Source organism: Malaclemys terrapin, chromosome 4 (genome assembly GCF_027887155.1).
Source record: "Malaclemys terrapin pileata isolate rMalTer1 chromosome 4, rMalTer1.hap1, whole genome shotgun sequence".
Lineage (NCBI taxonomy): Eukaryota > Metazoa > Chordata > Testudines > Emydidae > Malaclemys > Malaclemys terrapin.
Window position 1 is genome coordinate 102,897,262 of NC_071508.1, and position 25,147 is coordinate 102,922,408.

At 43.9% G+C, this 25,147-nt stretch overlaps 1 protein-coding gene across 3 annotated transcripts in view; it reads right to left on the reverse strand.

Annotated features, from left to right (window-relative positions):
• Nucleotides 1–9,531: 9,531 nt before the first annotated feature.
• The window catches only part of PRKD1 (protein kinase D1), a 316,426-nt gene continuing 300,810 nt past the window's right edge, over nt 9,532–25,147 (reverse strand). For all 3 annotated transcript variants that reach the window (XM_054027843.1, XM_054027842.1, XM_054027844.1), the window contains 2 exons: nt 13,189–13,274; nt 9,532–10,497 (listed from right to left, as the gene is read on the reverse strand). In XM_054027843.1, coding sequence (XP_053883818.1) covers nt 10,279–10,497; nt 13,189–13,274 — 305 coding nt within the window. In that variant the 3' untranslated portion in view covers nt 9,532–10,278. The remainder of the gene's footprint in view (nt 10,498–13,188; nt 13,275–25,147) is intronic.

Sequence of the window (25,147 nt, forward strand, 5' to 3'; positions counted from 1 at the left end):
AGAGGGGAAAGAAAAGAGGGGTCTCCTACCTCTTAGAATCATGTGCTTACTCCTGAGCTATAGGCTATGATGGTGTGACGCTTCCTCAGTCTCTCCTGTTGAAAAAGTTCCCTGGTGTTTAAATACACAGAGTCATTGGGTGAGCGAGAGAGAGCACAAGTGCTAATGATTATGCAGGCTGGTGGTTAAGGCACCCACCTGGCAGTGGGGAGACCCAGCTTCCAGTCCCCGGCTCAACAATTATTTAATGCAAAGTAGAACAGCTACAACATGGGAGACAGAGGAAGCTCAGCTCAGCTCAGCATAGCTGATAGCTCAGTAGTTAGATTGTGCTTCTAAAAGTCAGGAAACTCCTGTTCATATCTTTTCTCCCCAACTCCAGTGCTTGGGGGGAGGGATAGAACTGAATTGAAGATGAACTCATACATACCTCACTGTTGAGGAGCAGCATCCCAGCCCATGTCCCCCATCCACTCTGGGGGCCCATATCCCCTCCCCCCTCCTTGCTGACCATGTGGGCCCATCCCCACCCACTGCACAGGCCCATTACCTATCCATCCCATGAGCCCATCCCTCCCATCTGTCACTTTCTGGCCCATTCCATGGGCCCACCCCCCACCCTTCTAAACCATCAAAGAGACACATCCCCCCTCCCACCCTGTATCCCCATCAGAAGCCACTCCACACTCCCTGCAGGGTCAGTGTTGGCCCCTCTCTGCTGGGAGGAGGGAAAGAAAGGGGTCCAGGAGGCTGATGAGCACAAGTGTCTCAGCCAGATGGTACATGGCCCTGGGTCTGGGCTACTCCTTGGAGCAGGCTCCTTGCAAATAGGATCTGGCTGCTATGATCCTGCCTTCATGCATCACCTCCACCCTGCATGTAAGGCCCAGACAGGGTCCCCCAGTGGGATGTAGCTGTCTGCATAACAGCTAAGCAAGAGTCCCCATGCCTGCCCATGATTGAGCCCAGTGGGGGCCTGTGGGGCTGGATGGGTTACTGGGGAGTTTGCAAGACAGGGCCGGGACCCCTGTCCAGGCTGCCCTACCATGGTGCCAGGCTGGTGTGGGGGAGGGGTGAGCATGTGCAATGATTATATAACTGGGGGTGGGGTCAGTATTAGGGGAGGTTAATGTTGAGGTGGGCAGGGGATGGAGTGAGCGTATGGGATGGTAACGTAGCGGAGAGGGAGGGGGAACAGGGCAGTGTCACAGGTTGGCTGGCCTCTGCTGGCAGTCAGGCTCTCAGCCTACCTGTGTTGCTCTGCTGAAGAGACTGAGCCAGCCCAGACCCAGTTGGGGATAATGGATTGCCTAAGTAGCTGGCAATACTTAATTAGTTAAGGCGCACCTGGGGCTTATGAAGGGTTATGTGTGCTTAGGTAGGAGAAAACAGTGGGAGGAGGTGTCTGGAGGTAAGAACTCCTAAGGGAAGCTGCCTAGGAAGAAGCTACTCCTGGGGTACTCCAGAGTTTCCTGGGGAGAGGAACAGTCCCCAGAACACTGAGATTGAAAGCTTTTAAGGGGAGGGCTTCTTGTGGGGAGCCCAGTGAGGGAGCTAGATGGGAGAGTCTCTGTGAGGGAAGAACTAGGAATTCAAAGTCTCAGAAAAACCTGGTCCCAATGTGGGGGTGCTATACTGTTGTTGCTATGCTGTGCCTGATGTTTTGGGACTGGTGCTGGGGAGGGGCCTGAGGCCAGGAACTGGCCTTCCAGCCCCTATGTTGCCCACGCTTTTGGGATGGGTGTGGGCCCCAGCAGGGGGATGGGAGCCAAAAGCCAGGCCAGGCCTACTCTGCATAGGATGCCTGGCCTGGCATTTACAGGCTGAGCAGCCCTGCTGCCTATCAGGGGAGCCTTCTCCCCTATGCCTTGTCTGTGCTGGCTGTTGTTTACTCCTTCTCATAACACAAGAACTAGGGGTCATCAAATGAAATTAATAGGCAGCAGGTTTAGCACAAATAAAAGGAAGTATTCTTCACACAATGTAATCAGTCTGTGGAACTCTTTGACACAGGATGTTGTGAAGGCCAAGACTATAAAAGGGTTCAAAAAAGAACTAGGTAAGTTCATGGAGGATAGGTCCATCAATGGCTATTAGCCAGGATAGGCAGGGATGGTGTCCCTAGCCTCTGTTTGCCAGAAGCTGGGAATGGGCAACAGGGGATGGATCACTTCATGAATACCTGTTCTGTTCATTCCCTCTGGGGCACCTGGCATTGGCCACTGTCTGAAGACAGGATACTGGGCTAGATGGACCTTTGGTCTGACCCAGTATGGCTGTTCTGATGTTCCATGTTCTTATGACTAATCCCTCTTTGTGAGGGGGTGCACTGTAAGACATGCCTAAATATATTAATAGATTCCACAAGAGAACTTTCACTTTCTGCCTTGAAGGTCCAAAGCACAGCTATATAATGTCACTGAATGCCAAGTACCCTCTTTTGTTAATTGAATATTTCCCTAGCTTATTAACAAAGGGTAACATTTTCCAAGTCACCTAAGTGACTTACGAGCCTAAATCTCATTTTTAAAAAATACGTTGGACACTCATAAGACCCCTTCCCCACCTCCCCTTTTTAAATGAAACTTAGGCTTCTAGGACACTTTTGGAAATGGGACTCGGGCATTTGGAAAACTGACTCATACTAATTTACATTCTGTACATGTAGCTGTGTTATTCCTCTGACAAAATAGGTTTTAGTCTTAAATTATGTGATTAGGACTCAGATCTAGGTTACAGGGCTACAGCTGGAATGAGTTTTGACTGCTTTCAGGGTTACTGGCTTCAGTTCCATATCACCAATACAGTACTGACTGCAGGGCAGACAAAGTAAAGTGATGTCTCCATTGAAGGTGACCTCAGCTCAGATAGTGTAGTGATTTTCACCCTCACACAAAACCAGAATAATTAGACTGTTTTCCATGTGGGATGCAGGAAACCAGGGAGGCACCACTTGGCCAAGGTCTTAGGGATACTGGATCCATGTAACTTCAGATTCTGTGACATGTGGCCTGGTCTGCACCTATGCTACAGAAGGCTGGAATGGAGTTTCCTGCCATGGCATGTGGAGGGATATAGATCTCTGCTCTACAGCTGCTACCATGGCAATCATCTCCCCACAAACCTCACTGTAGGCCAGAAGTGATGGATGTTTCATTTAAAAAGATTGAAGCTGAATTCGGGTGAAGCTGAACAAGTGAATCTCTATTAAATCCCATGCCACTATTCTATCCATGTGGCTTAGTTGCTTCCAGTCTAACTCCCGATATTCCCTGTTTGACTGGTGACCCCTCATTACAGCATCTCCAGAGTACCTGGGTCCCTCTGTCTCTAGTTCCATTAATCATGATACAGTACAGATGGTTTGTGCTAGTGTAATGCTGATAGATCCTGGTTCTCGGTGGGTGGGGTTGAATCTGGGACCTCTGAAGGTTAGTGTATGAGCCTCTACTCCATGAGCTAAAAGCCACCTGGCTTTTAACCAAGGTTATAGCAGACTCATCAATCTCTAGATCAGGGGTCTCAAAGTCCCTGCCTGCGGGCCATCTGCAGCCCGAGAACCTCCCCACTGCGGCTCGTGGAGGAGAGACACATGCAGACACGCTGCCGGCAATGTCTATTGCAGGCACCACCATGCGCAGCTCCCATTGGCTGGGGGAGAGGGACAAAGATACCATCACTAGTCGCCGGGCAGAGTCAGCCATGGAGGCAGCATCATTAGTTGCTGGGCAGAGTCAGCCATGGAGGCAGTGTCACTTTTTTCCACAATGAATATAAACAAGTCAAAATACCAAACACAACTATCTGAGACACACCTGGCTGCAATCCTGAAGGTTTCAACTGCTCAGTCACTGAGGCCAGACATCAACAAACTGACAGAACTGAAGCGTTGCCAGGTATCTGGCAAACACTAAAACTCTCTGCAGGCGAAGAATTGTATAAAGTTGTATGACAGTTTTATTATTTCCAAGAAATTCGAAATAAAAAATACAATATAAACGTTTTCTTTTCTGAACACCATCTTCAGAGACATTATTGGCCTGCTGGGAGGATTTGAGGACAGGCACTAACCCTAAGGTAAATTGAGTTTGAGACCCCTGCTCCAGATGGTTGAGGTGCCCCTAGAGGGGGACAGAGCACTGAACCAAGTAGGTTACACCAGTCCTCTACCACTGGTTGAATTTCTACTCTAATACTTACAACAGTCTGCACTATGCTGTGTAAACAGTAGGCTTGCATGTAACTGTAGCTGAAAACCTCAGTGAACAATGGATTCCCCCCAGTACTTGTTTGTTCTGCCACTGTCAATGTTTCATATACAAAATCCAATATTTTTTCCTGTATAGAACTTAACTGTCACTCTAATATAGATTATTTAAGTCTACACAGCATGTCGCTTGTTTGTTTGTTGTTAGCACTAAATTTGCTCCTGCAGTCATCTGTGAGTATATCTTAAATACTCCCATATGAATTAGCATAAACCCAGCAGCTGACGTTTTTGTACAAAGCAAGGCTGAAATATAGAGACATTTGTACTTCCTGAATACCTGCAAGCAGTTTTGCAAATTGGCTCAGCTATGAGAGTGCTGGTGGAAGAGTAAGGGGAGGAACAGGAGAGTTAAAAGAGGCTCAGGATTTCGGGTGGCACATGGTGCTCCTGATAATCTTTAGGAAGATGGAAGTGAAGTGGAAATAGCCAGGGGTTAAAAAAGGATCAGGAATAGCTGTGGGCAGAAAAGAGTACCAGAAAGAAGAGACCAGAGGAAGAGAGACTGCAGCAAGGCAAGAGACAAAGGCCCTGACCATGAGGTGCACTTTGGATAGCTCCCTAATGGAATCTCACTTAAAGAGGCTTAGGTAGCACGTAGGGCAGGGGTGGGCAAACTACGGCCTGCGGGCCACATCCGGCCCGCAGGACCGTCCTGCCTAGTCCCCGAGCTCCTGCCCCAGGAGGCTAGCCCCGCCCCTCTCCTGCTGTTTCCCCTCAGCTCTCCTGTTGACTCCAGTACTCCACAGGAACGAGAAGCATAAGGTAAATCAATGGGAGAGTTTCTCCCGTCGACCCAGCACGGTGTAGACACCGCAATAAGTCGACCTAAGGTACGTTGACTCCAGCTACATGAATAATGTAGCTTGAGTTGCGTAATTTAGGTCGACTTAGCCCGATAGTGTAGACCTGCCCTGAGTTAGCCAACCTAATCCCTGGTGTAGACAGTGGTGGGTTGATGGAAGAATTCTTCCATTGACCTAGCTACTGCCTATCAGGGAGGTGGAGTGCCTGTAGTGATGGGAGAACCCTTCCCATTGCTGCAGTGTCTACACTGAAGCACTACAGTGGCAGCTCTCTGACACCCCATCTGTATGGCTAAAAAATGTCCTTAAAAGTGATTTTTATAACAGGAATAAAATAATCTAATCGCTCCTGTTTTATTCTCTTGACCATCCTTTTTCTTCAATAACTTTACTAAAAACTTTAACATTCAGTGTGCTTATTTTAATCTAATTTTGGCCTTCTCCTGGCAGCAGTTAGAGAACTCCTTTTACTTTTTTTCTTCCTTCTCCACCCACACTTAAGGAAAGTGGTCTGCAAAGATTCCCCCTGTCTACCAGAGTGCATATTAAGCCATGCAGTAGCTGTCCCATTTCTACTGAAGTCTGGGTGTGGCCCATCAGATGTGCAATATGTTTGGTAGCATTGTCACATTCCTCCCAATTCCTCCCTACAACAGTATTGCTAGCCCTAAACATTCAAAATCACAAGTCAGTCTCTCCAAAAATGAGATTGGCTTTAAAATCATGAAATTTAAACTAGTAAATATTGGGTTCTTTTTATTACCCCACTGCCTTGAATGTTATAGGGGGTCACATTTTTAAATTTCAAGTATGGGGGCTAGAAACTTATGGTGTTTTAAAAATGAAAGCTGAGATGATTCTCACCAAATAATCTGATTCCTGGAGCTGATGCTTTAAGAGAAACACACCAGATCTCATGCAAGCTGGCCAAACCAGAAATTTCCTCAGTTGATTAAAATGAATGCCCATAGTTGGAATGATTATGGCTTGCAAATTGCTAATCTTCCCCTGAGGGAGCAGCCTCTAGGTTTCTTTTCCACTTGTTCTTCTGTCCGGGGATGTGGGAAGGGGAAGCAAGTAGGCAGATGTGAGGGGGAGCTAGGGGAAGGAGTCAGTGGTGCCGCTGGGTCCATGAGGCAGGAAGCTGCTGACAAACAGGGGCTCTCCTCTTTTCTCCCCTCCAAGTTGTAGAGAAAAGCTATAAGGCCAGAAATGCTAGACTTATGTGGAAGGAAACAAGGAGAAGAGAATGAGGAGCATACACACCAGTCTCAGGAAACTGGAACCTCAGCTCCTGGGGTGGGTGTTCACATCTGGCTCTGTACCAGCCACTCTACGCCCAGCTGCAAGCATGCTGTATGGGTATGGCTTTAATTTGATTATATTATGCCTCTCTAAGTACACTTACACAAATGTAAATTGCATAGAAAAGAGAAATATCAAGACTGACAAAAATTTCAATAGTGCCGCTAGCAATTCTTGTGACACACAGAAAAACCACCCTTGCCGGAAAATCCTAAACAAATAGATAGACTGTGTAACATGTTCTGAAAGTCAACAAATCTGGCACAAAAGAGTCCAAATTTCTTGACTTTCAGGCCATGTTGCAAAGACTTTTTATTTACTTAAAGTTTTCTTGGGAGGTGGGGGTGGGGTGGATGAAACGGGGAGTGTACTTTGAGTTTTAGGGGGATGGTTTTTCCTTTTGGGGGCAGTAGAGGTTTTTGGGGTTTTAAAGTCAATTTTCATAAATTTTCTTTTATATTGCTAAGAGAACTGAAAATAATTTGCTCCTTTTGACAATAATCTGACTCCATTTTTCCCTTCACCCAGAGAACAGATTACAAATGTCCAAAGCAGGCCTCACACATGAACTATTCCAATGTCTGAAAATCCAAACATCTCTTGCAAATTGGTGTTTTGTACAGTTACTAAATATTGTGATTTAAATATTCATTTTTAACTTCCACCAATAAACAAGAGATATACATAAACGTTGCTCTTTTACTGCAACATGCCTAACAGGACAAATAAAACTAAATTATAATTACACAAAATATACTGAACAAAACCTACTATTTTTAAAATATATTTTTATAGCTTAAGAGTTTCTAAGTTCCTTATGTTTTAAAAACTGGATTATCCTGAAGAGTGTTATAGTAAAAGGTGATTGGATTGTCATTCATCCATTGAAGAGTTTAGAGACTAACAAATTTATTTGAGCATAAGCTTTCGTGGGCTACAGACCACTTCCACGAAAGCTTATGCTCAAATAAATGTTAGTCTCTAAGGTGCCACAAGTACTCCTGTTCTTTTTGCGGATACAGACTAACACGGCTGCTACTCTGAAACCTGTCATTGAAGAGTTTGAGATCAAAACAAGCAAAAGTAAGTTAATAAGCAGCAAATAATGTCTGTTTCTTTTTGCTTTGCACTTTGTTGAAGATTTCTGTTATCTGGCCCAATCACCCTATGTAAAAAGCTATGGATGGGGCTCTTGGCATGGACAGCTTTGCAAGGAATCCCTTGGTTGAGTAGAGACCCTATTCCTCCACATTGGCTCCTAGTGGCCTTTCCCTGGCAATACCATTGCCCATGATGGCTAGGGATGCCAACTTTCTAATCACACAAAACTGAACACCCCTGTCCTGCCCCTTCTCAGAGGCCCTGCCCATGTCCTGTCCCTTCTGAAACACCGCCCCCCAGCTCGCTCCCTCCCTCCCAGTGTCGCTCACTCTTCCGCACCCTCACTCACTTTCACTGGGCTGGGGTGCAGAAGGGGGTATGGGCTCTGGGCGCAGGCTCTGAAGTGGGGCTGGGAATGAGGGGTTTGGGGTGAAGGAGGGGGCTCCAGGATGGGGCAGTGGGTTAGGGTGCGGGGGGGGGGAGGACTCCGGCTGCAGATGGAGCCGAGGATGAGGGGTTTGGGGTACAGGAGGGAGCTTTGGGCTGGGCTGAGGGATTGGGGGTGTGGGCTCTGGAGTGGGGCCAGGGATGAGGGGTTTGGGGAGTGGGAGGGGACTCCAGGCTGGGGCAGTGGGTTAGGGTGTGGGTGATGGCTCTGGCTGGGGGTGGGGCCGAGGATGAGGGGTTTGAGGTACAGGAGGGGGCTCTGGCCTGGAGGATTGGGGTGGGGGGCGTGGGCTCTGGGGTGAGGCTGGGGATGAGGGGTTTGGGGTGTGGGAAGGGACTCCGGGCTGGGGCAGGGGGTTGGGATGAGGGGTTTGGAGTGTGGGAGGGGGCTCCGGGCTGGATGGACCGGGGGGGTGGGCGCAGGGGGAAGGGCTCTGGTTGGAGGTGAGGCCAGAAATGAGGGGTTTGAGGTGCAGGAGGGGGCTTGGCTCCAGGCTGGGCCAGAGGGTTGGTGTGTGTGTGGGGGGGGGGTGAGGGCTCCAGCCAGGGGTGGGGCAGGGATAAGGAGTTTGGGGTGCAGGAGGGGGCTCTGGATTGGACCAAGAGATTGGGATGCAGTGGGAGGTGGGGCGAGTTCCCAGTGGCGCTTACCGCGGCTCTGAGGAAGTGGCCGCCAGGTCCCTGAGGCTGCTAGGCGCATGGGCGGCCAGGTGGTTCTGCATGATGTGTGTTGCCTTTGTGCCCACAGGCACCCATTCCCGACAGCTCCCCTTGGTCGCAGTTCCCGGCCAATGGGAGCTGGGGAGCCAGTACTCGGGGTGAGGGCAGCATGCAGCACTTCCCTGGCCACCCCAGCACCTAAGGGCTGCAGGGACCTGGCAGCAGCTTCTGGAAGCAGTGCAGAGCTAGGGCAGGCAGGGAGCCTGCCTTAGCCCCGGGCCCCGCTGCGCCACTGACCGGACTTTTAACAGCTCGGTCAGCGGTGCTGACTGGAGCCACCAGGGTCCCTTTTGGACTGGGCATTCCGGTCGAAAACCGGATGCCTAGCAACCTTAACAGTGGCCTATAGGGAAGCTGCATAGAAATGAAGTGTGGCTGTATTATTTTTCTGGATAACTTCCAACAGCCATAGGGGAGAGGATACGAATTCTCAAGCTCATGTATGTTAACTACCCTGTGAGCTAATCGAAGGAGTCAAACTCAAAAGGAAAACAAACATCTCCATGGATCTAAGAGTGTTTCTTTCTCAATCTCCTGATCCTGAGAAAGACCCCATTCCTGTGCTCACTGAAGTCAAAGCTCCCACTAACTTAACTGGTGCAAAAATCAGGTTCCAAAAAGTATGTTCCAAATCAGACTGTGCTCAGTATATTAAATCTTCCTAGTGTTCATAGAGATAGCCATGTCTTAAGGGGAAAGTAATTTTTAACTATACAACTCATCCTTGCTCTGCAGATGGCACATTCCTGCTCCCACTTGGAAGGGCTCCCTCAGTGGTTCCATATAACTCACTTCCACAGGCTGAAAGAATAATCTGAAAGATGCTCCTAGTCCCAACCAAACCAGGAAAAGCAACTCAGGATAACACCATCAAACAGATTTATTTCAACAAGACTTTTTATTGAAAACATACACAAAGGCAACATGTTGTTCAGCTTCTGAATTTACATGTTAGAGCAGAATGTTTTAAGAAAAGGGGAAATACAACTGACATATACTGCAGTTTACATTACTAAGGCATTTAGGCTTTAGAGCAGTTTGCACCGTTTGTGCTTGTGTCTATATAAATACAGATACACAGACGGTGCATCTGATTTGAAACTGTACAGTATTATGTAATTTGTTATTTTCATGCTTTTTTATATCTTTATCTCAATATATTTTTTCCATAGCAAATAAACACTTTATCCAAATGGTAGAAGTTGTTCACAGAACAGCAGTAATAATCTACTCTTCAAGAGTTTGCTTACACTTACAATACTAATAGTGCACACACAACAGAGATTGGTATGGAAAGGTTCTCTCTTACCAATATGAGGCTCAAGTAAGAAAAACACTAGTTTGCAAAGGCACAGCGGAGACAGGTTTTAATGCATTTAATACATGAATTATTCACAATAACAAGTTTAGTGTGTCTGGGAACTTTTGTTAATACAACACAGTTGGTCACACAAAATAAAAATGCTTCTGTTGATTTGTCTTGGCAACTCGGATGCATCAACAGTGGTAACAGTATAACAGCTTTGTTCCCATCTGACAGAAAATAATGGCAGTTCTGCAAGGCAAATGTTAAACCTGACCGTATGTATTTATTAATTCCACAGTGTTTTGACAGATGATAGGGGATGCAACTTAAAGGATGCTGACACGCTCACTGAGGGCTTTCATCTCTGCTTCCTCTGGCTCAGTATTTTCATTGTGGTTAGCACTTGGATTGATAAGATGTGCTGGATACTGCAAATCATGCTCTCCTGCGTACTGTTCCCATCGTGAGTCATCGCTTTCATGGGTGATGTAGCGTTCTCCGATTTTACATTCAAGCTCTCTTAAATCTAACCAGGTTTGATAGTCCTGCATGAAAAACCAAAAGGGGAAGTATTAGTTTGAGTATTTGTAAAAACAAGTAATCCCTCTCCCAGTAGTGTGAGATGTACCATTCTGTTTTGCTGTCTAAATGCCTTGCTTTCCTCTTATATTGTTCCCTCTGACCGGAGTAATTACTCTAGCATGAAATTAGCCTGCATTGATGGTTATCAATTTTTTTCCATATGATTGTTTAGTAAATTCATTTGATTAGACTGTGTGATAATACACTGTACCATTGGAGTAGTACAAAGATGTCCCAGAAGGCTCTATTATGCCTTACATGGGCTGTAATGGCAGACTAGGGGCTCTTATATCATTTGAATAAAACGGCAAGGGGGGAAAAATGCACAGATAGCAAATCAGATTAATGCCCCTTCCCACCAGGTATATAATGCATGGGGGACTATACCAAGCTCTTTCCTTGCCCCATCCAGTTTATATTCTATATACCACATCAAATGTATGATAGACAAGGCAGTTTCATAATCTCAGTGTATAGTAATTGGTGACAAGATCAGGAGTCAGCTTGGACACGAGGCTCTGATTTTTCAAACCCTAAGCCAGCATCAATTTGTTTGGGTAAAAATACACGCCTCCTAGGATTCCAAAGTAGCCTTGAAATTATTTGCACAGTCAATTTTACGGGTAGAAAAGGGGTATAGGGCATTAAACTGGGACTTGAGCCCTTGCTTAATTCCAAACTCAGCCACAGATTTCTTGTGATTTGGGGAAATTTAATTAATCCTGTGCCAAGGGCCGTCCCTAGTGGGGAGTGGGGCCCAGGGCAGAAGTGATGAATGCATCACTTCCGGGACTGACCGCACCGGCCAATTGTGTGGGACTGCGGAGCCCCCCAAAGCACGGGGCTCAGAGCGGTTGCTCTGATTCGCCATACCCTAGGGACGGCTCTGCTTCTACCTCCATTCTGTAAAATGGGAATCCCTATGTCAATAGGGGGAGTATAAAGGAGAAAAATCCATTAATTACATAGATCAAATACTATGGTGAGGAGGGCAATGTAAGAACCTAGATTAACAGACATTGGGAATTTTATTAAATTTGTTAAAACAGGAAATGTAGTCAGTCTGATTTGCAGCCTAGAGAAATGGCAACAAATGCTAGTGGGCAGGAACAAACATCCCAAAATTTAAAATTTAATTCAGAAACTGAGTTTTATAGCTGGTTCCTAAAGGAGATGTTGATATTTGAGAGAGAGATGTACAAGGGTGGAAGAGGCTCTATTACCAATGTGAATATCTTTTCATAAGACAGCAAAAAGAGTAATTCATGTCCAATCAAATGGAAAATGTGGTGTGGAAAAATTACATAGCCTGTAAAACAACTGAACAATATGACAGATTCAGTAAACATTAATAGTAGTGCCTTAAAGGCTTGCTACAAACCAAGCACCTCCACATTCATTGTTGTGATTTATTTTGGTTTCTCACTCAAACAGTAGCTAAAATAGTTCATAAATACCTAGTCCCTGTCAATAGGAGAAGATAGATAGAAATATTCCTGTCAGTACACTTTGTATCTGTGGGAGGTGATTAAATATCACAATCGTGGGAGCTGTATAAGAAGCTACTTACTCCTGAGCCTTTTACAGAATGAGGGGGAAAAGTACATATCTCCAAATGGTTAGGGGCAAATGCTTCTATGACCCCCAGGATTCTCACTGCCTCATGACTACAAATGATAACTTTGAAATTAAAGCCTACATACCAGTACAGTCTAGGAGCTCCTAATATACATGCCAGTACTTCAGGCTCATCAGGAACACAACTGTCTCCCTCTCACCCCACTCTTACAGCTTGTTCCTGTGAAGTGATGAAAATTCTCAACTTCTTTTGAAGGGTGCTTTGCAGGCACCTCTCTGAATGCCTGTTGACTTCAGTGGAAGATTAAGGACTTTCAATACCTTGCGGAATCAGGTTCTGAATGGTAAACCTCTCTGATAGGGGACCCAATGCACACCCACTGCCTGCATCCATTTAGTTTTCTGTATTTTACCCTGCAACAGGTTTTGGATGCTTCCAATTTAAGTCTCAACATACAACTGACTGGAAGACAGTTCCATTGGATAGTAAAGCCTACGACTCAGTGTGAGAAACTGGTACTGTTGGACTTAAAGTTCAAGAACAGCTTTAACACTTGCAAAATTTCCTTTCATTAAAAATAATAACAATGCTGTATTCTCCTTGAAGACACAGTAGAACTTCGCTAATTCACACTGATGCATGGGAGACCTGCTACCAGTTAATTAGCTGCGTAAATAAGCAAATTAGGACCTGATCCAAAGCACACTGAAGTGAATGTCTTTCTATCAATTATAATGGATTTAAGATCAGGATTTTTTAAAAAAAAAAAAAAGATTCTACAGCACAAAGTGTATGCTGTTCAGTTAGTTTGACAAGCTTAGTTTTTTATGGTATTTCACAGTACACTAGTGTATTGTAAAGTAGCATATTTTGTAAAAGTAATGAAGTCTTAGTAATATGAAACTTTGCTATCTTAAAAATAAATAATATCCTGTGCACAGGGAAAAGGCTGCCTGGAATTGAGAAAATTATCAGGGTTTACAGCTTCTACTCTGTTTAAAGACCAAAAAATGTTCATGTTTAGAATCTAAATATGCATACAGAAGGAGGGAAAAAGCATGAAATGCAGCATTACCTGTAACCATGGGTGGCTTAGCGTCTTGTCCACACTGTAGCGCTTCCTCATTTTCACTTGCAGCAAATTATTTATGAGATCAATAGCTGAAAAAAATAATTTCAAAACATATCATGCTGAAATATAAAAATGTATGGCAGGAAGGGGTTCACAGGTCTCAGATAATGAGTTTCAGCTGGTCTGACCAATTCAGTGTGGTTATAATCTGTATCCAAAAGGTGTCATGTAATATGTCACTGGAAAACTAATAACTCATGATCATTAATCTTCTTGTGGGATGTGTGTATTAAGAGTTACGGATCTATTCTGGAATGATGACTAAAGCCAGGCATATCAAAAGGGAGTTGGTAATCAGCTCTGCCTTACACAAAAGAATTTGCTGTGTATTTACTTCTATGACCTGCCTGGTTATCAGTCAAAGACAATGAAGGTCCATTTACATATAAAGTAAACAATGCTAAAAAGCACGGGGTGGGGGTGGGCGGAAGAGGCAGAGACAGATTCCAGCAGGGAAGATAAACTTTATCTGGGCTGTAAAGACAAGGGGTCTGAACCTCTAGTAATAAGCAACTGAATCGACTGATTGTATACAATATTACTGTATTATGAATGTTTGTCAAGTGAGGTGTTTATGAAAGCCTATAATACACTAGTGATTAACAGCATTGTAAAATATATATATTAACACTATATAAGGAATTATGGATATTAGGCTTTACCGTCTGTTTCCAAACAAAGCAAAAAACAGCCAGACAGGAGTGAACATGACAGCTATTTACTTCTCTTCTATGTACATTTTAGCATGGTGTAATCAAAAACAGGAAGCCCAATTTACAGGGGGTGGGAAGCCCACAGGAAGGGAAAAACAGCATGAGGTCACTCTGCCTCTTGAAACAAGGTAATTGAACTTTGGAAGATACAAGCAAGAGCAGAAGCTATCTTTGGTATCCATTGCTATACAGACACAAGCGAACAGAGCTCTTGCAACCTTAGAAAGATGGGTCCTTCAAGCAAGGAGAGTGGGGAGCTGAAGTCTCTGAGAACTGAATATAGGTGAGAAATGTGCTCAGGAAAAGATTCTTCACATAGGAAGACATCATCTTGAACTTCTGTGAAAGGCCCTGACTACGGGAAAGTCAACCATGACTTGGAAGAATGAAGGTTTGGTGAGCAAAACCACATAGAACAAAGCCTGTATCTTGCTAGATTAAGTTTTACACTTTCGGATGCATGTCCTCACTTTTATTCCTTGTAATCTTTTCTAACTTTATTCCTTTCATTTGGATCACTTAACTTATGTCCTATTGTTAATTGTTTATTACTACAAACCAACTCAGTGTTTGAAGGGAAGAATGTATTTACCCCAGTTAAGTTAATAAGCTGCAATGTGCTTTTGTCTCTTTAAAGAAGCAACAAATCTTTTTATTTCCCTGAGCTGTCCAGGAGAGGGCTGGACACTTCAGGGCACATGGTTTTGTGGAAATTTGGTACTGGGAGTGTGTTGAGGTCACCTTGCTGGTTGTAACCAAGCCTGGTGAAAGCCAGCGTGGGGCTGTAGATCGGCTGCTAAACCAGAGCTGTTTAGCACACAGACACTCAGGGTGACCTGAATACTTGTGGGTTGGCTGTGAGTGTCCTAGGCTGAGAGCTACAGCAGCAAAGCACTGAAAGGCACCCAAGGTTGTAGGTCAAGTGGTGACACCTCCCCCCGCCACTGGTCTGAATTGAACCTTGAAGCGTGGCACCATGTTGACTATTACTTATTACCTTATTATTTTCTAGATGCTTACAAATTGATTTAGTGGTCTATAATTTCCTGGGTCCTCTTTGTTCCCTTTTTTAAAGATAGGTGCTATGTTTGCCCTTCTGCCGTTGTATGGGACCTCAGCTATGAGTTCTCAAAGATCATACATTTTTTTCAACCTCAATAGGAGTTCTTTTAAAAAAGGGCAATTCAAACAATGGAAAGAATTCTGAAAATAGACCTATAATATCTGTGTTGATTTAATTGCATTATTAAAGTATTGGAGATTCACAAAGTCACACTTCGGTTATCCCTTGATGCGAGGATGATATCTGCCAAGGGGGTTCCTTGGTGGATTTTTAAGTGTCTGAGAAGCCCAATTCATGCCCTACAGATTTTCCCACAGGAGTGACAGGTGGAATCTTGGAAGACACATAGTTGTTGGCTGGACTCTTGTGCCCTTTCTTTCCTCCTTTGTCACGTCTCTGTCTCATGAGTACATCTGCTCTCCTCAAAGTGAGCTGTGACTTGGTGAATGGTGTGGCACCACTGTGCTGTGTTCCGCACCGAGTCCTCTCAGTTTGTTGGGTTGATGCCTCCCTTTTAAAGATGTACTTTCAGTATGTCTTTGAAACGCTTCCGCTGCCCTCTGCGAGCCCTTCTTCCCTGACTTAACTGAGAGAAGAGTATTTGCTTTGGGAGGCGAGTGTCAGGCATATGTACACAGTGGCCAGACAAGCAGAGTTGGTGTTTCATGACCTGCACGTCTATACTACTGATGTTGGCTGCAGAGAGAATGCTGATGTTAGTGTGTCGGTCTTCCCAGCTGATCCTGAGAATCCTCCTGAGTCCTGAAGCAGCGCTGTTGGAACCACTCCAGCTGCCTGAGATGTTGTCCGTAGGTTACCCAGGTCTCACACCCAGAGAAGGGTGGGGATGACAACTGCCTTGTAAACCAAGATTTGGTGCCTGTTTGCAGATCCTTATAATTGAAAACTCATTTGAGTAGTTTCCAAAGGATGTGCTTGCACAGTGGATCCTGTATTCAATTTCTTTGTCAAGGCTGGCTGTTTGGGAGAGGTGGCCACCAAGGTATGGAAAATGGTCCACATTCTCCAGGGGTTCTCCACTGATGGTGATTTGTGGAGTACGAAAAGTAGTTTGTGCAGGTGAGGACTGGGTAGAGTACCTTGTTTTTCCCAATGCTGAGAGAGAGAGAGAGAGAGAGAGAGAGAGAGGCTGTGAAAGGCATCTGCAAAAAGATTTAGGGTACTTTGCAGGTTGGCGTGTGTGTGTGTGTGTGTGTGTGCGCGCGCGCATGAGAAAGAGAGAGAGAATGACAGTCATCTCCATACTGAAGGTCAGTGATGCCAATTCTTGTGATCTGAGATTTTGTTTGGAGATGTCAGAGATTGAGGATTTGGCCATCCATATGATACTCAATCCCAATTCCATCAGGAGGGTGGTCATGGATGAGAATCAGGATCACAGCACGGTAAATGTAGAAAAGTGTTGGAGCAATGACACAGCTCTGCTTGAAACCAGTGCGAATGATGAATGGTTTGGTCTCTGAGCCATTGCACAAAATGGTGGCAGTCTTTCCATTACAGAGTAGTCTGATGATGGAAATGAATTTCTGTGGACAGCCAAACCTACACAGCACCTTTCATAGGGCATCATGATTGATAGAGTCAAAGGCCTTGGTTAGATCGATGAATGCCATGAATAGTTCCTGGTGTTGCTCTCTGCACTTCTCCTGAATCTGTCATACCATGAAAATCATGTCAGTTGTGCCTCAGGATGGCCTGAAGCCTGACTGTGATTTGGGGAGGTGTTCCTTGGCAAGGGGAAGAAGGCGATTTAGTAGAATCCGGGCAGGGATCTTCCCTGCGATGGAGAGGAGAGCAATATCTCTGTAGTTCCCACACAAAGGGTACGTCTTCACTACCCGCCATATCGGCGGGTAGCAATCGATTTATCTGGGATCAATATATTGCGTCTCGTTAAGACGCGATATATCGATCCCCGAACGCACTCACCGTCGACTCCGGAACTCCACAGAGCGAGCGGCGGTAGCGCAGTCAACGGGGGAGCCGCGGCCATCGATCCCGCGCCGTCTGGACCCCAGGTAATTCGATCCAAGATACTTCGACTTCAGCTATGCTATTTGCGTAGCTGAAGTTGTGTATCTTGGATCGATTCCCACCCCCCCACAGTGTAGACCAGCCCAAAGATATGTCCCCTTTCTTGAATATTGTAACAATGTTGGCATTCTTAAAGTCAGGTAGAATTTCTTCACAGGTCCAGATTTTGTCGAAGAGTTGGCAAAGTTTGTGCTAGAGCATTGTTCCACCAGCTTTAAAAACCTCAGCTGGGATGCCGCCTGGGCCTGGTGTCTTGTGATTTTTTTCTATCTGGGTGATGGCACGCCAGACTTCCTCAAAAGATGGGGGCTCAGCAAGGTGTTCCATTGCCGAGTGTTGTGAAATAGACTCGATGGTGTCTTCAGAGACTGTGGATTCGCAGTTAAGGGCTTGGCTACACTTGCGAGTTACAGCGCAATAAAGGAGCCCCAAGCACACTAGCTCACTACCTGTCCACGCTGGCAATGCATGTAGAGCGCTCTGACTCCGTGGCTACAGCGCTGCTGGTACTCCACCTCAGCGAGAGGAATAATGTTTGCTGCGTCTTGGCTACAACGCCCAGGCATCAGTGTGAATGTTGCGTTACTGCACTCTGATCGGGTTCCGGAAACATCCCATAAGTCAAGTGGCCACTCTTGTCATTGTTTTGAACTCCTGTAGGAATGATGGAAATGCCCTTTCAAAGCTCTGTTTCTGACAGCCGGCATGCGAGCCATTACTGTGGAATGCTGTGTGAGAGACAGAGAGGGGTGGGGGTAAGGGGGAGGTCTGCTGCTGTCTGAACTTACAAGACAGCATGCTGACATGCTCTCAGCCCCACAAAAACCCACTCTATCTCCCCCCCATACACACAACACACCCCCTGTCACACTCCACCCCACCCCTCCCATAATGCACCACTCCCAATGCCGCTGCAAGTGCTGCAAATGTAGCCACGCCAGTGCGCTTGAAGCTGTCAGTGTGGACAGATTGCAGTGCTTTCCCTACTGCGCTCTAGGAAGGCTGGCTTAACGCAAAACGCTTTACATCTGCAAGTGTAGCCATGCCCTTAGTAGGCTCTCAAAGTGTTCTTTCCATCGTTGTTTAATTGCTGCATTTTCCTTGAGGAGGGTGGCACCATCCTGGGAACGTAAAGGGGTTAGGCCTTAGTAGTTTGGCCCATGTATAGCTTTTGTTACTTGAAAGAAGCTTCCCATGTCATCCTGGTCTATGAAACCCTGGATCTCAGAGGCCTTCTCTTGCCACCACTTATTTTTGATGTCATGTAGCCTCCTTCGGACTTCGTCTTTGAGCAAGTGACAAGCCTCATGTTTTCGTTGCTTAGAGGAATAATTTTGCCAGTTACAGAATGCAGTTCTTTTCCGTTGAATTAATGCTCGGATTTCCTTAGTGTTTTAGTCAAACCAGTCTTGGTGCCATTGAATGGAATATCCTATAGTTTCAGCACTGCAAATGGTATTTTTAAGTTGATTCCAATGCTCTTGAGTGTCAATGATGTTATCAGGCAAGTTATAGAGTTTCTCAGACAGGTGTTGCTGGAACATCTCACAGCTGGCTTGGTCCTGAAGTGCTTTGCTGTTGTACCGCTTTTGCTTAGTCTTGGGGTGTTTGCGGTGTGGTGGAGCTGCAGGTATATGATTGATCTTACTAATCAATGGGCTGTCCAACAGTGATCTGTACATCTCATGGCTCGTGTTATATGGACATCTGTGTAATCTTGAATTCTGATTATAACATAGTCAAGGAGGTGTCAGTGTTTGGAGTGAGGATGTATCTCCCAGGAGTCTGTCTGCCTTAGGTGTGGCTGTGAGGATTGCATGAAGAGCACTATAAAATTGCTCCTTGTTGTCTTCCTCATCAAGTGTTGGGGCGTATGCACCAATGACTGTGGCATATTGGTTGTTGCTGAGCTTGAGCGGAAGAGTCATGAGTCATGAGACGCTCATTGAGCCCACAGGAAGCTCCAAAAGCTGACTGGCGATAGTATTTTTGATGGCAAAGCCAATCCTATGAATGTCTCTCTCTTCAGATGGCTTTCCTTTCCAAAAGAAGGTGTAGCCACCTCCATTCTTTTAATTGGACCTCATTGGTTCAGCAGGTCTCACTAAGAAATGCAATGTCAATGTTGAGCCTTGCCAGTTCTTTGGCAATTATGACAGTTCGTCCTTCTGGGCATTCACTGTGCTGAGAGTCCATAAGAGCGCAGACATTCCAGGTGGCGAAATTCATTGTCTTATCTCTTGCTTTGGTCGTGGAGTTCAGTGATCCCACTGGATAGGGCCATCCAGTTGGAAGAGTGTGAGACAGCCTATGTTTGGGGCAACTTTTCTAGCCCCCTCCCCATTTGGGGTGCACGGACGGGATCCTAAAAAGACCTGCTCAGTCACAATTGCTAATGCTGAAATGCACTTCTGTCTCATCCAAGCAAAAGACAACTGTCATACGGCTGCCGCCTGTATGCAAATTTATGACTAAAGATTCCCAGAGATCACTGCTCCTGTCTTCACCGCCACTTGTCCATCGCTGCAGGGCTTTGTGCGGGTGTGAGCCCTTTGGCAGAGGCCTGCGCATGAAATCTTTTAATGTGGGGAAACTGGTGTGCAGGCATTGACCACAAGAGACTTGACAGGACGAAAACCCTGAGCCAGGGGCAAGGAGAACCAGGACAGCCACGGGCCTCCCTCCTGCTGCAACCCTGATCTGCCTTCACAGCCGCAGAGTACTAAAGGTCCTCTATATGCGCCTAATCCACTGTTGGGGTCTTGTGAAGTTTGGACCGTGATTAGTCAGGAGCCTCATCTCAGACCTGCTTGCAAAGGGGGATCCTATCAGGAATATGAAAGCTCCACACGATGTAGCTCTGAGGATCTTTAGCCCACACAAGCCTCTCCACCATGACAAGGTTGCAGTTCATCAGAGAGGATACACTTGGAGACTGATTTTTTTTTTTTTAAAACCAGGTTCTAAAATAATCAGACCTCAGACTCAAACACTATGGATTGCAAACCGCTGAAGCAGCATCACCAGTGCTAAATCTAGTATGAAAGGAAAATTCAAAAAAAAAAACAAAACAAAATAATAAATCTAAACTACTAACAGTACTAAGGATATTTTGTAAAATTTTCGGAAAGTGCATCACAAGGACGATAGGAGAGATAAGCTCTGACTCGCTCCATGCAGCAGGAGGAAGGAACTGGAGACGCCAGCAGCCCGCTGCCCCCTTTATTGCCTCGGGCAAAACCACAGGTGGCACAAGATGCATGCACAGACCGCCAAACAGTATTGCTTTCACCAGCTCTGGCTCCAGGCACATAACCCTGGTGGAATACAATAGGAACCATAACTCAAAGAAGAATTTACACTGATGGGAGGCTCTCCTTTTGGTGTAGGTAATCCACCTCCCTGACAGGCAGTAGCTAGGCTAGCAGAAGAATTCTTTTGTCAACCTGATACTGTCTATGCAAGGGGTTAGTTTGGCTTAAGTACGCTTGGATTTTTCACACACCTGAGCAATGTAGTTTACGCCCAAGATTTCCATAAGTTTTAACTATATGGGAACTTTAAAGAATCTGTCATTCTGTTAATGAGATTATTGGGGGCAAAAAACAATTCTGATATTAGGTACTAAATTTCTTGAAGGAAACATCATTAATGAATTTTACTTTCTAAACTAAGAGCTTTCCTTATAAATTCTCAAAGTTAATTCTGTACTCAAGGAGTAGGTGTTGTAATTTTGGGGACGATATATTTTTCATACATAACAAAGTGGTTGAATCCATGCTTCAACTGCAAAACTCATCTCAACCTTAATTAAGGAGCCACTACCAATACCTCCATAATATAAATGTATCTAATCCAGGATAGTTTTACTTTGTAAAGAACTGTTATTACTCATTGTGGAAGTGCACATCATCAAATGAGAGAATACCTTATTTGCCATCATTTTATTATTTTTTTCTAAAAGAGATACCAAACATAGATGGCATTATGTTACATACACCTATGGTTATAAAGTAATAACATACCAAATGGATTGAGGCATCTAACTATACTTTAGGATGCTGACAGTTCTGCAGTTCAGGAGATAAGATTTATCATAATTTTATTCAAAAAAGAATGTGAATGAGAAATAGGAACAATATACACTTAACGTTACAAGGGAAGTACTATAGTAATTCTGGGACATAATGCCACAGCAGAATCCAAGAGGGTCATCAGAGTCATAGATATTAATTAAATCCTCAGTTTAAGTCTGGTGGATTTGAAAGTACCTTGTAGTCTGAAGGAGACTTAAAATAGTTTTTCTTTCAAGAAATGCTGTATGTTTTCATCATAACAAAAAAAACCCAAGACCATAAAAACACCTCTTCATGATATGTTTCCTTTTAAGGAAAGACACTGAACTTTCAGAGATCTGATACGGTAGTGAGCCAACTGAAAGTAGGAGCCTGAATGTCAAGTCAAATTCGAGACCAAAACTTAATTATTTTGTATTAACATTTTGCAAAATAAAACACTAATACAAATATCTACATAAAATTTCTCCTTCCTGTAAAACTTTGTAGACAACCACACTCTTTCTTGCATTGTTCACAACTCAAAAGCTGAAGCATTGATCCAGTATTATGCGAGATCCTGAAAACAAAACTGACTAGTCTATTGTCATTGTTACAGATGAGAGAAGTGCTAAAGTAAACGAACAATATGTTTAGTGAAAAGGGCATTAGATCTCTTTAAACTGTGATACTGTTGGACTTTGTTAAGAAAGAGGATTCGTCCATTTCGTCAACATGTTACTACATAAACTAAATTAATGGACAGAACATGAAGAGTATTAAGTGTATTCTTCATAAATGTCCAAAAGATGTCTAAAATAATCAACTTCACTGAGAACCAGATTTTTAATAACAGCTCTGTACCCAACATTTCCCACTTTTGAAAATCTGGCCATGAGTTTACAGTTAGGAAAGTTGCTAAAAAAATTAAAAATGAAAACTACATCCATAAATCCAAGACCATGTAACCTGTCTCAGTTTTTTTGCAGGACTAAGTTTGACTATGCAGTCAGTTTAGCACCATTGTGCTACCATCTATGACAATCAATGCTACACATTACTGTGATTCATGTGCATAATATAAATGCTCAAATCCTCTGAGAATGCTTTGGGCGTCATGGCTGTATTTTCTCTTTCACCACTCAAAAGTATGTCAGCGTTGCTCATTATGATGTGGAGAACAGCCAAAGCTGAGTGAATGATTGCCAATAGAAAGTTATATATCACGTAAAGATTTTCAACATAATGAGAACATTTAAAAAAATCATTTTCCATTCAAGCAGTTCAGACCTACTGGATGTACCTAGCAAGAATATTGCTGAACAATGTTAACCTATGCACAAGCATAAAAAATTAGATGGGGCTCCATAATAGAAGAATAATTAGGATTGCCTCACCTCTGTCACCATGGTCAACACCAACTATCTTCTGTATCACTCAAGATCATAAACAAGACATAATCCTTGACTCATCCTTCCTGTAGACCCTTAGATCAGGTCATGTCTAAATCTTGCCATGTATTCCTGCAGAACATCTGGACTTTTCTCTGCATCCACACAGCTAAAATTCTCCAAGGACCTCATCTCATCTCACGGTACTGCAACCTCCTCCTCTATGACTTTGACAAATCCTGTCTTTTATATTGCCCCATTTATATCCATTGCAAACACTTCTGCAAAGATCATGGCTCATTATTTTGACCATATCCTCCTCTCGTCTCCCTTTCCTCTCCTCTCTATTTGCATTCCTCCCCCACCTCCCTCTTTCTTTTACTTCCCTTCACTTTTAAGGACTTACACAGCCTATACTCACCCTACCTTTCATCTTTCATGGGCTATGAAGATGATGCCTGCCTTCACTTTGCCAATTATGCCAGTCTTGATTGCCCTTTTCCAACAAACACTTTCATGCTTTCTCCCATGCTACCCCCCCTCCCCTGCAATGCATGGAAGGAGCTCTCTGTAAATATCCAGAAAGCCACCTTTATTGCTTCCTTCAAATCCTTACTTAAAACTCTCCTCTGCTATCATGCCTACAAAAACTCAACGATTAGGCAGCTAGTGTGCTGTAACCTCTCCTTATCATGGTAACCAGTATCATCACACTGTTTACTTGTGCTCCCTGTCTGTTGAATCCGCCTTATTGTACACTTAGGGGCTTGCCTACATTACCGCTTAAGCTAATTAACTTATGTCGCTCAGGGGTGTGAAAAAAAGCCAACATAGCTTCCACCTCTTGCGGAAGTGGAGTAATTATGCCAATGGGAGTGCTCTCTATGGTCAGGAATAATCTTTAGGTTAAGTGTTTTTGTACAATGAGTAACACAATGGGAGTTGATCCTTGATTAAAATCTCTAGTCACTACCACAATACAAGTAATAAAAGATAGTCATAAGGGGGGGAAAAACAGCAAGAAATGTAAATACACTGAAAGCAGGGAAGGTGACCTTTTTTACTTCTCCAATTTTCCTCTGGCTCTGGTCTAATACCCCATCTGTTTTGCTTTGAATCTGACCATCTAAACACAAAGAACAGTCAGAACAATAAGCAATTTTTAGTAAATCACATGTCCATTCTAGTCATTGTTCCTTGGAACAAACAAGCCTGTTATCAGTATTTTTGTAGTTTTCTGCTTTGGCTTGCTTTCTGGCCCTGGGTGACTAGTTCAGTAACCACAACAGCATTCTGAAATGTAACCGAAGGGTTACACTTTTCCATTTATTATGCACAGAGTGATGTCAAATATTTTGTGTGTGTGGTTCATCTGTGAAATGGGGATAATGATATTCCTATATTCCTCTGTAAGGCACTCTGAAATCAAGGGTCACAAATGCTATAAAATAGCAAGGTGGTATTATTATATAATGCTGGTTTATATATTTAGATTTTCAAAATCATAAATGCCCCCTTGAAAGCTCAAGTCATTTTTTCATATATAAATTAAAAGTTCAAAACAACAAAAGCAAGTATTGCTACTTTCTAAAGCCAAAAAGAAGAAAAGGAAAGTCCCAACACAGCCACACAATACTCTCCAGTACACTATATTATTATTACTGTCATGTCTGTGTCTGGTTCCGCCCTCCTTCACATATTAGTCAATAAAATGTAAATTGATTTTTTGGGAAACAAATAACCTTCAGAATTATATTTACAGCATCCTTTTGAAAATGTACACATTACAAAATTTCCTAAGAACTGCACACAGTACAATGATGACCAAAAAAATCCAATCAACATGTTTTATAGCTTTGTATCATTAGCTGTTTTATAAACCGGATGTAATTGTAATCCAGGTTATGTCTTTAGGAATATAAAATTGTTAACTAAACATAGTAACATAAGGTTGGGGCGAGGAAGAAGCTGGTAGATGATATGAAAGAACTGTTACATTCTGGGCTTCCAAAACTGAACAATTCTCTCCAGAAACTTGGTAAACAATTCTAACATAAGGTGCTTTACAACCAAGCAGCTGCATTTTCTCCACCTCTGATTTTGTGTATTGTAATAATAACCTGTCTTCATGAGAAGCATCTCTCAAAAAGCTAAGTATATATATTAGTCTTAGGGCTGGCCTACTCTTGAAATTTGTTGTGGGTGAACTCAAATTATTTCACATTAAAGTGCCTTGTGTCCACAAACAAAGGTGGTGGTTTGTTTCATTTTGGCGAATCACACATTAACTTCACTTTGGAAGCTGGATGCTGTTCAATGCCTTTAAATTCTGGCGTATAACGGAAGTAATCTGGGTTACTGTGGTGATGTAATTTCTTTGGTAATCTTGTACAAAAACAGATTTAATTATGTCGTTCAACATCTCATCTTGCTATCTACTGGCAACCTTTTGTTTATATCCTCTGTCTTCAGTTACTGTCAAGCCAGTCTCAGCTAATCTCTGAATTCCACTGAATTGCTCCAGGTTTCATCTGACGAGGTTTAATTCAGGTTTAGCTTGGGAATTTTACTAGCTACAGAATGCACTTGGTTATACCACAGAATTCTCTTCTAGCTATGGATCTC